This window comes from Akebia trifoliata, chromosome 10 (genome assembly GCF_017979445.1).
Source record: "Akebia trifoliata isolate Shusen 1 chromosome 10, ASM1797944v1, whole genome shotgun sequence".
Taxonomy (NCBI): domain Eukaryota; kingdom Viridiplantae; phylum Streptophyta; class Magnoliopsida; order Ranunculales; family Lardizabalaceae; genus Akebia; species Akebia trifoliata.
In genome coordinates, this window is record NC_141384.1 from 30,269,242 (window position 1) to 30,282,453 (window position 13,212).

Consider the following 13,212-nt stretch of genomic DNA (forward strand, 5'->3'; position numbering starts at 1 on the left):
CAGAAATGTTCACCGAAAACCTGAGGCCAATCATCAATAAATCCCCACTTTTTCTTAAAACCTGGGGGGTGTCACAAATCTCTGCAAAAATTTGCATCTATTTTTCATGATATTATACATGAATTAGGTAGGTGTATGATACCATGCCCAATTCCTAAGAAAAAATTGTTGGGATATTTCCACAAGAATAATGATGAATGCACGCAGCCTTGATAGACAGTTGGGTTCGTGGCTGACGTGGCAAGATCACAGAACCGCACATCTTTTTCCTGTGTATCCCAATGAAAATTATCTATGGTTTGTGCCCTTGCCACGTCAGCCGCGTACCAAGACCTGATAAAGGGAGATTTCAAGTAAATATTTACATAATCTTCTTGCAAACCCTTCATGTAGGGTTAGTCCACATATGTCTCAATGCCATAGAGAGAAGATATGCTAAAGCCAGCAACACTAACCATACAAACGACTTAAATTGCATTCTAAAAACGGGGGTCGATTCACACGCAACAGCATTGGATCATCATCATCAAGGCAAGTCAATGAAACACAATACCGAATTCAATCGATTTAGTAAACAAGACAACACTTGCTCACAAGTTTGAGCTGATGAGGGACAAATTCAAACCAAAATCTACATCTCCTCCTTCATAAAGCTCGCAAGTTTCCTTCATCTGTGAATTCTTACAAACCCATCCAAAGTTATACACTCAGATACCTCACAGAGCCTTAAACTCATCATTGAAAATAAATGACAACCATCTATGATAAATTTCAATCCTCACCATTTTTATTCCACGATGCGAGGCAAAAGTAAAGACAAGACGACCATGATATTATCGACAAGGAAAGGATTAAAACCTATTAAATTGATCCTCGAAAACAATCACCACTGTCACTGAATTTCCCATTGAAAAAAGAGATATTTAAAGATGAAGGAATGAGTGATCAACTATTCACAAGTTGCATATATTTTTGGGAATTTGGCCTTTTCTAAGTAGGGAGATAGAGTACTCAGCAGTGTCAATGAGGTCTTCAATGTTGTGGAGGGATCTTTCTTCAGAGCCCAGCATGAAAATGGTACGAACCTCTGCTTTCTTGGCTAGCCTTGCAGCTAAATTCAACGGCAGTTTTGGGGAGTTGAGGCTTCTAAGTATTTGACGGTACAGAGAGAGGACTCTCCCTCTATTCCTCACCATGTCCTCTGTTGTCGCCCATATCAGACTCTTTGCCATTGCTAAGAAACAAAGAAACAAATACCTGCATCCATGGAAAGCCCAATCATCAATCTGCAAATGCCCATATTGAGAATCAAGCTCTAAGACACAATACATCAAACACATTTGATGCAACACGAGAATCAAGCTCTAAGACACCATCCATTACAATTCTAAATTCTAACTCATGAGCCTTACATCTTTGATTTAAAGTGAGAGAGAATTACTAAAATCAGAAAAAAAAATAATAATAATAATAATAATAATCCAAACTTCTACTAAATCTCAACTTTTTAAATTTCATAAAACTAAATGAAAAAAAGATCATTGTTTTTCATTTAAACATCAATTTGATTTCAAAAATCTTAGTAAAACTCTAGATTATAAAAATCCCTCCATGAATGAACTTATCCAAAAATCAAACCCTAAATCAATTCCCAAAATTAGATATTAAATCTTATAATGAAGAAGGTTCCATCGATCCTCACCCTTCCCAAAATCCAAATCCTATAATAAATTGTTAAAAACTCTGATTTTTCACCTAGATTTTGAATACCCCTTCAGACACACACAGAGCCTCTCACGATCTGATCTGCACAAATGAGAGAGCTAAAAAAAAAAAGAAAAAAAAATGTAGGAAAAAAAGGGTAAGAGCTTCTGTTCACACCACCAAACATTTACAGATTTTTTATTTAAAATTTTAATTGGAGTGTAATAAGTAAAAGTTGGCGTGCCAAAAGAAGCTCTCTAATTTTATCTAATATTACTAAAAATGAGGATATATTAATTTTTTTTAAATATTAATAAAAATTAATAATTATAACATGATAATATAATTATATACTATTATAAAAAATATAAAAAATAAATGATGTAATATTTTATATAACATTATTACAAAAGTGAGGATTTATGTAATATTTTGAAAAATGTTTGACTCTCTTTAGGACGTCCGAACACTTTCCAGAATATATATTTACACCGCCTATCAACAACGAAGAATGGTGATCACCACACAGCAACTTTTTTTTCTTTAGTCATATCATATTAGTGGATTTTTATATGGGTGAATTACCATTTACGATTTTGGCTAACTCTTCATTTTAATTACCAAAATGTGAATGACCATGTTTACTTAAAAAAAAAAAAAAATCAAAACAATAACGAATTCGATGGTTTTAAAGTGACTATTTTGCAGGAGTTTACTTTACTCATATCATATTACCAGTGGGCCTTGCACATGCAGGCTGTATGGTCATATATTCCTACTTTCAAATAAGAACTCATTACCACCGCAACGACGACCATTGGACCATTTTTACCATACTATTGCTGCAATCACTATCACCGTGCTAAGTAAGGCTGGCAATGATCCATTTTATACCCAATATCCGATCCAATCTGAAAAAGTAGGATTCAGATATGGAATTTGTTCATTTACCTGGTGTGTGAATTGATAATTTTGTTACTTCAAAAAAAAAAAAAAAAAAAAACTAAATTAAATAGGTTTATTTTTATAATTTTTTTTTTTTTTAAGATTTCTATTTTATGGATTTAGGATTTTATATGAGCCTAATGATAATTGTAACAGCTATTAGAATTGTTTAAACCAGTGTTATAATGTTTTGTAATGCTGAGATTATGATTTGAGTCAAACCTTTGTAATGTAAGGTTCAAAGAGAGTGTTCCATCTTTAATTGGGGTGTGATGAATAATTTCAGAAATTGGGGTGCCAATAATGGCTCTAATTTAGAGATGCCTCTCGCTTTTTAGCAAAAAGAAACAATTTCCTTAGTAAAAGATTAGATCCCAAAAACTAATAATTTTGACGTGGTTCGACACCAAAGTTTGAGTGGCCATGAAAGCCCTCACTTTTATTTTTTTTGATAAATATAAGCTTGTATTAAAAAACGGAACGAGAAGATGAGGCTGAGATAGCCCCCCAATACAAGATTAAAAAACAGTAAGAAAAAACAAAGAAAGGAAAAAAACTCCCCAAGAGGGAGGACCTAATCACAAATAGCTTCCCAATTACTAACAAAATCATGGAAGCACACTCCCTCAAAGTCTCTACTCAACTTTGACCAAAGGAACAGAAATCCCAGAATCTCTAAAATCACAGAGTAAGTTGAGCTCTCCTTGCCATGAAATACTCTGTTGTTCCGCTCTCTCCAGAGACCCCAAGCAATGGCCGATGGAAGGATAGCCCAAAGGTGTTTTTTCTCGAAGAGAAGATATTAAAAGTCCAACCCTCTAAAAGCGCAAAAAAAGATAATGGAAGAACCCAATCCACCTGAAAGCGAGAAAAGAAAAACATCCAAATAACACGGGAGAAAGAACAATGGATTAGGATATGATTAGCAGACTCCCCATCCCTCGAGCAAAGAAAACAAAAATTAGGGGTGATCCACCCCCGACAAATCAAAGTATCCAAAGTGAGGATTCTCCCCAAAGAGGCAAGCCAGACAAAGAAAGACACCTTAGAAGGAACAAAAGCAGACCAAATGATAGTAGGAGAGAAAGAAACCTCACTCAGAGGGAGAAGGCAAGAATAGAAAGACTTGACAGAGAACTTCTTATCCTTAGCCTTGATCCATTCTCAAAGCCCTCACTTTTATATTTAAATTCAATATAATCAGGGTCAATTTGGTAAAAAATAAACCAAGAAAATTGCAATCTATTCCGGTGCTTAGTTTAAAAAATTAGCTGAGCATCATTTTTTTTTATATATGTGAGTTTGCACATGGCACCTTCTAATTTCGTAAAGAGTATTTTTTTATGCCCCCTCTAACATACGCTCCCTGATGTGGCATGGGTACAACCATAGATTTTTCCCTCAGGATACACAACCGCACATATTTATCGGAATGTACAACTGTATCCCAAGGAAAAATCTACGGTTCTAGCACATGCCACGTCAGGGAACGTATGTCGGGGGAGTGGGTGGGTTCAGAAAATCATTGTTCTTTCTTAAAACCAGAGGTGTCACAAATCTCTCAAAATAGAACCTGTTCCAAGCATTCATTTTTCACGATAACATGCATGGATCAGGTGTATACCATGCCCAATTCCTAGGAAAAAATTGTTGGAAATTTCCACAATGAAACCTGATAAGGGAGATTTCCAAGTAAATATTTACATAAATCTCCTTGCAAGCCCTCCATAGAATGGGAAGTCCACATGTAACGGGCATTTGAACTGTCAACGACGCATCCTCTGCATGGACTGTTCTGATGAATGTGACTTCCAACGATAGGAGGTGCAAGGACCACCCCATAATGTGGCGAAGTAAGGGAATTTCTCTCACTTCGAAGACTAGAAAATAAAACTCATCAACAACTTGGTTTGCAACTTCAGAAACTTATGTCTCAATGCCATAGAGAGAAGATATCACACAACACTAACAAGAATACAAAACCCAGCAACACTAATAATTATACAAACTGTATAAATCGAATTCTAAGAATGGGATTCGATTCACAAGCAAAAACTTAAAACCATAACCTCTTCTTGTTCTATCTTGTACTTTGGTGCCTAAGATGGGATTGAAAATTCACAACTCACAGTAATGAGTAATGACAATGGGGGCGACTCCACTGAGGTTATAGGTCAAATCAGAATTTTGTATTTGTTATACATCAGAGCATAATTTACTAGTCACCATATTTGTCAACCCCGACAAATTGTAAACCAATCCTCCGAAGGGAATTTTACAAAAAAAACATGTAAAGCAAGTGCTGTGCAGCAATCTGTTAAAAGCTGAAATTGAAAGTAAAAACCTCGTAGATGCAACAGAAAGGAATTGGAACCGGAGCCATGAGCTTCACCAAAGTAAACTATGTAGCTGTGCTGTAACTTATTTGCGTCGCCTGCTTGTGACCAACTCAGGGTTGCCATCCCTCATCATTGCTACAAACTCATCATAGTTAATTCTTCCATCCTGCAGGGAAAAAAATAAGATAATATAAGCTAAATTATTATTAAAATTATAGACATTAGACCATAGAACTTTCACCTAATCTTTCTATAACAAAACACATTTCTCTAAACGTAATCATGAGGTTGAACCCTCCTTGGCAGGATTCCGTTGAACCTGGCTAGGGACTTCAGTCGATGCTCATGTTTAATCTGACAAGCACAATGACAATTCTCATGATAATCTGATGCCGCCATCACCAAACTGTAGATCACTTGTCTCGAGGTACACAAGAAAAAGATATATGCTTCTGTGTATCTCGAGGCAAATGATCTACGGTTCTGTGATGGAGGCGTGTATCATAGTGGGGGGGGGGCATCAGAAAATCATTATTCTTTCACGATAGATAATATCATACATAAGGATACTAACAGTCATAGAATCATAGTTTTTTACATCAATCACAAGTCTCGCCAAATTTTATAATTTTTAATTATTATTCAAAATAAATATATGCATTAAAAAATAAGCGAAGTACTTGGGGGACATAAACAGGGTAAAACATCTGGTAGCTTAGAGCGACCTGCTTTCGTAGGTCAAATGGTCCAATACATTTTTAAATCAACGTTGTTAAAATGTCTTTGGCCTACTTTGGCCCCATCTCACAGTTTATTACTGAACACGCAAAATCGAGGTTGCAACAAAAAAAGGCATCCAATCAAGGCATGATTTCAGCAAGAACTATTTAATGGCTCTAGTGTGATTTGGAAAGAATCAAACATAATATAATGAAAGAGCCAGCAACTGAGAGAAAAAATAATAATAATAACATACATGGTCCGTGTCGACTTCTGCAATGATCTCCTTTATTGTTTTCTCATCTCCCATATTATACTTCTTGAGGGCTTGCTCCAATTCCTCTATTGTGATGTAACTAAAATAGAGGGAATATAAATAAGAAAAACTTCAAAATCATTGGTTACTATGAATATAAAATGATAATTAAGTGAATAAAACTATAAGTTTTCTGTGGTACGGTGAGTGGGGGATCAGGATTACCCGCTCTTGTCTTTGTCAAAATACTCAAAGGCAGTGTATAGGTGGTCTTCTTTTTCCATTCTATTCAAGTGCATTGTAGCCGATATAAACTCCATATAATCTATGGTTCCATTTCCATCCACATCAGCCTGAAAGCGAAATCATACTATCATTTCAATTACACCATCAAACAAGTCATTAACTAGGATATTATTTATGTGCTTATGTGAGTAAAATTGGAGACAACCACAGAGCAGAAAGGAGCTTTCAGAAACAAGCACAAATGAGAAAATCTAGAAGTCCAATTCTTATGGACCACAACTAAAGTCTATGAATGGCCTATTGGAAATTCTATTTTTAAAGTTCAAAGTCAAGGAATAAAAAAACTTAACTAGATACTAAAGCACCAAAGAAAAAACTCTGCTACAATTTATGAAAATAACAAGAAACAATACCGCCTCCATCAACTGCCTAACTTCAGACTCAGAAAGCTTGGTACCAAGTTTTGGAAGACCTGCTTTCAGTTCTTCAAATGTGATTGTTCCACTGTTATCTGTGTCCATCGATTTAAACATCTCTTTCAACCCTGTGATTTCTTCTTCAGAAAGATTTTCTGCAATTACCTGGAAAGGAAAAAAAGAATAGAACCTACTAATTAGAATTCAAAGGTGACAACATAAGAACTAAACAGGCCCACAAACCAACTACTCTAACCTTTAGAGCTACTTTTTTTAGCTTGTTCATCGCCCTGAACTGCTTCATTCTGGTTAAGACAGCAATATCAATTGGCTTGTCTGATGCATCCCCATCTTCCCGGATCCATGGATGATCTGCATTTTGTTTTCAGTTGTTAAAGTTTGGGTTTCTAGATTTTTTCTAGAAAAGCAAGACACACACACACAAAAAGAAGAAAAAAAAAAAAAAAAAACACATGCAGGTCCATTTCAGGCATGAAGCTTACTTAGAACTTCAACAGCGGAAAGTCGTTCTTTAGGATCATGTCTCAACATCTTTTTCACAAGTTCTTTAGCACTACTGGATATGGAAGGCCAAGGATCAGAAGAGAAATCGATATGCCCCCGCAAAACAGCATCGAAGATACTCTTCTCATTCTCTGCATGACCAAGGGAAGTGTGAAAAAAGAAAAGGATCCAAGCAGCAGAGAGAGAATAGGACAGTATCTAGCATATTAATTAAAAGACAGATGATGAACCCGATTCCTTGATACATTCATATCATAAATGTGCACACTGAGTTACTTAGTACAAACAATTTGATCAATGGTATGGATAACTAAAAAAATCTAATAAACCAAACATTTCTACCTGTAATATGTAGATTATGTGTCTTGAATTCTACTTGTTAAACTCTTGGGGCCCACAAAAGGCTTAACTCAATAGGAGGCTGAACCCCATTGGCTGGGTCCATCCCCCCTTATCTGATGAAGTTTATGAGCAAAGCCCTCAGTCCAAATTATATATGGATTAGCGCTATGATTCAATCATGTAGAGAAATCTATCCAAGAACAACAAAGAAGAAAGTCAATCAAGGTGCAATCACGTACATAAAACACAGATTTTGCGTGGTTCCCTCAAGATTGAGGTACGTCCACGGTGTGCACGGATCACACCGATTCCACTTCGAAGAGAAAACTCTCTATTACAGATTAGACCTTTCCACCAAATAAAGAGAAAAACTGTGGAATGATGAACAGTACTCCTTGCTACCTACCATCAGGCTCCACAAACCATAATAGATCAATGTAGTGGATAGACCAAAAATCAAATCAACCATACACTTAAGACTGTTATAGGTGGATTAGGTGCCTTGAATACTATTTATTCAACTTTTGGGCCCACAAAAGGTTTAACTCACATCAACACATCTCTTTTTGTGCCTGATTGTTTTTTCTGGTTTTCATTTGTTATTTGCAGTACCCGTTAATTGTGGCTGATCCAATTTCCGCAACAGTACTACATAACTTAATAAACACAATACATATAAAATATACATTACATAGATTATTAATCCTTTTTATACATACTATAGAATTAGGTCCTTATTGAATAGGGAATGGTTGATTCAGAATTTATCAGGTATCATCTCAGTTTGGGTTCATATTGGATTGCAAAACCCAATTTTTTTCCGACTCTTTTGTGATGAAACACAAATAAGTGTAAAACAATTATATCGATAACAACAATGGAAGTTAACGACCAAGCCCCAACCGTTGAAACTTTTTTTTCCTACTGCCCACGTGTTAGTTCTAGCCTAAAAGACTAAGATCCTCTAATCATTCTGTTCTCCGGCCTAAACCAACAATGGAAGCTAACAATCAACCCCAACCATTGACCTACCAATGGAACAGCCGAAACCAAAGCAGCTTGCAAGCAACATGTATCATGTGGGGGACAGGGTTCATTGAGGATAATAGACTTCAGGTCCATCATAGAATGGATGAAATATATACCTCCCCAGAAAGGTGGGACCCCACTAAGAAGAATGTAAAGTATCACACCAGCACTCCAAATATCAATCTCCGGCCCATAATTCCGGCGCAGCACTTCAGGAGCCACATAATATGCACTTCCAACAAGGTCTTTAAATATATCGCCTGCACCCAAGAACATACACTGCAAAGCTTAAAATCATCCTCACTGACATAATCCATTACAAGAAATGATGAAAATAATAAAAGTATAAATTCCATCAATTTATTAGAGAGAAAATAAATAGTGACAATACTTCAAACCAAGGGTAAAATACTCAAAAGTATAGACATTTGTGCTTGTTAATAGCTTGCTAAGCATATGAATCAAGAGAATATTAGTTATTAGTGTCTGTGGGTATATGCAAAAGATATTAGTATTGATAAGGTTGCTTCTTAATTGCGTATTCCACATTAGGAATGGGAAAGAAGCAGAATATTATAACAAGTTGCAATGGGAACAGTAATAATCTTGTTTAACAACTCAAATACATGTATAATTATTTCAAAAATTGATAATATTTCTACCTTTAAGAGGACAAGAGGGAGGCAAAAAGAATGCAGATCGAGGTAGTAGAAAACAAATTAAATATGCCTGCTTTAACTAAGACATGACCTAAATAGACTACACTATGGATAACGTAACGGAAGCATGTGAATCAATAGATTCAGTTGATAAACAAGTAATAGCTATAAGAAAATAAAGCAAAGAACTGGAGATTAACTAAGAGAGAATATAAAATTTGCAAATGAGAATTGAATTGTATTAAAATTCGTTTTTGAAGCTCCTTATATAGATAACTCCATTATAACAACTTAGGAACCTTATAAATTTCTAAAACTTAACTTTCCTAATTTATCTATAACCTAAAAATAACTTCTTAAACCTACTATAACTTAATTTGGACACTTATAAGCATTTCTAATTATATCCTAAACAAAAAAAAATGAAATTTAGAAAAAAATGGAAACTTGCAAAACAAATTAGAAATTAAAGAAAATAGAAACTTCCTAAGGTTGAAATGGAAACTAATTAAACAATTTCCAAATTATTTAAAATTGAAATAAACTAAACACAATAGGACTGAAATGGAAATTAGGTTAAGTAAGGACCCAACCTAGTCAACCCGAACCAGGCTGGTCAAACCGACTTGACTTGGTCAAAGGGAATCAACTCAGCCAGATCTGGGTGAGTATCTGACCGAGTTGATTCGGGCATGAAAATTCTATTATCTTTGCCTTTTTTTGGTGCATTTCCTCTAGACATTCAAGAGAAATTTTTTTCTCATCAATAGAGCAAGATTTTGTAGCAAATCTCAAATAGTTGGGAAAAGGAATGGTGGATGATGGAAGTGATATGATCCAATGCAATTGGTTGAACCTAAAATTGTTTTTTTTTTTTTTTTAATGGAAGAAAAAAAAATCAACCATGTGCCCTGTAAATTTATCACTAGTTGTTGAACTATTTTGGTTTATCAATATGTAATGTGATTTTACATAGGTTCCATAACCATAGTAACAAAGTTCGGATTCGGAAATTATTTCACTTGGATAAATTCGGAAAGAGACATTTTCCTAACTAAGTAAAGATTTGAACTTGTTCCTAGGTTTTGAAAACGGACGACCACCGAAGTTCTGCGTAAGGGATTTTTTTTTCAAAGTTCTTAGAATTTTATCCTCTACAACCCTGAAGCACTGGATCATGTTTTTGGATGCCACAAGTTGAGCCCAAGGTCCCTTAGTAAGGGTGAAATCCTTACTAACTTACTAAGGCTAGCCGGACTCATTCGTAAAAGTTTCATGAAAAAAATGGTGAAATTTTGTGGAATATACAAATGATGGTTTTGGGTTTCTTATCTCTTGTGCAGAAGCGTAACAAGAGCAAAAATAGAGAAGAAAAAACTTTCATGGTTCGGCAAATTGCCCGAGTCCACGGAGCAGAGGGAGAAAAAATCTCCTATCAACAATAAAGATGACACACTCTCTGTCCTCTACAACTCTCTCAATCATAAGGAACCTTACAGAGCAAAAAACCACTCCGCTTCAAAAAAGGTCCCCTTTTTATACTGTTTTGCCTCTTGAAGTCCAAGCCCAATAAGAATACTAGACATCTCATGACATTGTCAAAACCCATCATCTTCAACCTCCCTAAACACCCTATCTTGTTCTTGACATTTGAATGTTGGAGAAAATAAAATTTTTAGGGTAAAAGGTAAAATCATATTATGCCATTAATAGATAAATTGTCAATTAATTCTCCATTTAATCAGCTAGTCCCTTCGAGGAGAATTTTACAAATTATTGAAAAAAAAAAATAGGTGAATTTTGTAACTATGGTCATAACATGTAAAAAATCCCAGTCCCAAATAGACTAGCGCCACTAAATTAAAGGCTCTTACTCCTTATATGCAATCTATAGTAAGTTCTATAATTGTAAAATGGACATAAACTGTTTAATAAAATTCCAATCGATTCACCAATCTAATCGGCTATACCCTTGAAGAGAATTTTCCGAATTTTATCAGAGAATGTTGTGACTATGGCCATAGCATGTAAATAAATAAATAAATAGACTAGTGCCATAACAGTCAAATGTACATAAAAATTTTGATAAAATTCCAATTAAACTAAAAATCACAAACCTTAGCTATCAATTTTATAAAATAGAGAGCGAGATAGGAAGAATAAACAAGAATCACCTGCTTTGAAGAAAATCGAGAGCCCAAAATCTGTAGCCTTCAATGGTGAATCCTCACCCGTACTCAAAAACAAAAAATTCTCAGGTTTAAGATCTCGATGCATCACTCCCATCGAATGACAATTATGAACAACGGTCACGATCTGCCGACACAAAGCTGCAGCCGCACGTTCCGAGTAGTGCCCCTTAGCGATGATCCGATCGAAGAGCTCGCCTCCAGCACAAAGCTCCATCACCAAATTCACCGAATGTCGATCTTCATACGCGCCTTTCAGCTCTACTATGTTACGATGACCTGTCAAATGGTGCATGATCTGTACCTCTCGACGAACATCATCGAGATCATCACGATTCTTGAGTTTACGAGTTGCAATCGATTTACAGGCGAATTCCTCTTTGGTCTCCTTATGAATTACCAAATAGGTTACACCAAACTGGCCACGGCCGAGTTCGCGACCGAATTGGTAAGTGGATCGTACATCTTCCATCGGACGGCCAAGAACGCGTCCCATTCCAGAGAGAGGGCGAGAAGGAGTTGTTGATGGATGTTGATGGTGGTCTGCTTTGGGAGGAGGAGGCGCAGAAGTAGAAGGGCGCAATATAAGGCCATTGTTGGGTGGAGATGGTGAAGATTGGTGATGCTGTGCGCCGCGATCCCCTCCTCCGTGTTGGAGCTGATTGTAGTTGGACGGTAAGCCGTTACAGTTACCCATGTTTGATAGTAAGTCAGCGAGAGAAAGCTCGAGAAAAAGATCTGGAGAAACAGAGAAACGCGGGTTTTTGTACGAAAATGTTTTTTTCTTTTTGTTGGATGAAATTACCGAAACACCCTTTTGCATGCTTTGAGAGAATCATGTTAGTGTGTGTATCTCATCTTTACAAAAGAAAATTTATATCAACTTATCTATGCTGTCCATATGTAAATCTTACAAAATATATAATTCAAATTATGTACCTTTCTCTCGAGAAGACTCTAGTTTGAATTAAACTCTTTGAGTCTTATTGATGGTGATCTAAAAATATTCTAACGATCAAGTCAGTTGTAAATCTGATAGATTTTAAGTTTGAAGAGTAGAAGTATTTACGCCTTTAAATTTTAAATGATCATTTATTTATAAAGTATTAGAATATTGTAGATGCAATTTCTTACTCTACTTCAAGATATTTACAAACTGCTTGATCTTTATAATTTTCAAATTCCTATGTGTGCTTGCAACACAACCTCTCCTACGTCTAAGTCAGGTTAATTATAAAAAGTAGGAGAGACAATGTGTGAGGAGGAAAATCATACATTTTGATGTCTCTTGTTAATGTATTTATAGAGATGAAACCTTGGGATCTCTTTAAATTTCATTTACCAATTCTATGTTGATTCGTTTTAAAAGATAACTTTGATTTGGTATGTATCTAATTCCCATTCCATCTTTGGTCATCCCGTCTTTTTAGGAATCTTCTGCCACCTTTATCCTCTTTGTTATGATCCCTAATTTTTGAGGATCTTGACTGATCTTTTACTCTTTGATCCTTAATACATCGGTATCTGGATCTAGCTGCTTAATCCATCCCCTCGATGTATATTAGGTTTGTTCATCACCCAAGGTATAAGAGGTTTGTTTCTTGGTCGACTTACTAGAGATTAGTCCTTCATTTGAGTAGTATTACATCTTAGTCTCCGTGTGTGAGGGGAATTTGTATCTCAAAGTGACATGTGTTGGTTTATGGTGTATCAATCAAAAATTACATCCACAAATACCTAGGTAAATTGTTCTGTCAACATCATACTTGTAATAAAATTTACACGTGTCAACATCTTACTGAATCTGCACATCTCATGCTTGAGTGACATTGGCAAATGCCC

At 35.6% G+C, this 13,212-nt stretch overlaps 2 protein-coding genes across 3 annotated transcripts; both read right to left on the minus strand.

The window, feature by feature from the left end:
• Positions 1–540: 540 nt before the first annotated feature.
• Positions 541–1,905, minus strand: LOC147393779 (COMPLEX 1 LYR-like protein). Of its 2 annotated transcripts, none has more exons than XM_086456022.1 (2): positions 1,756–1,905; positions 541–1,257 (listed from the first exon to the last, which is right to left on the minus strand). In XM_086456022.1, exon 2 carries the CDS (start codon positions 1,230–1,232, stop codon positions 954–956), a length of 279 nt encoding a protein of 92 aa, XP_086312148.1. In that variant the 5' UTR covers positions 1,233–1,257; positions 1,756–1,905; the 3' UTR covers positions 541–953. The 2 variants fall into 2 exon arrangements, with proteins under 2 accessions (XP_086312148.1, XP_086312149.1); XM_086456023.1 differs by having other exon boundaries at positions 1,703–1,857.
• Positions 1,906–4,622: 2,717 nt separating this feature from the next.
• CDPK6 (calcium-dependent protein kinase 6) lies at positions 4,623–12,115 on the minus strand. The gene is made up of 8 exons (XM_086455180.1): positions 11,356–12,115; positions 8,639–8,782; positions 7,130–7,282; positions 6,883–6,998; positions 6,624–6,791; positions 6,190–6,317; positions 5,965–6,064; positions 4,623–5,154 (listed from the first exon to the last, which is right to left on the minus strand). Exons 1-8 carry the CDS (start codon positions 12,065–12,067, stop codon positions 5,071–5,073), a joined length of 1,605 nt encoding a protein of 534 aa, XP_086311306.1. The 5' UTR covers positions 12,068–12,115; the 3' UTR covers positions 4,623–5,070.
• Between the last annotated feature and the right edge of the window lie 1,097 nt (positions 12,116–13,212).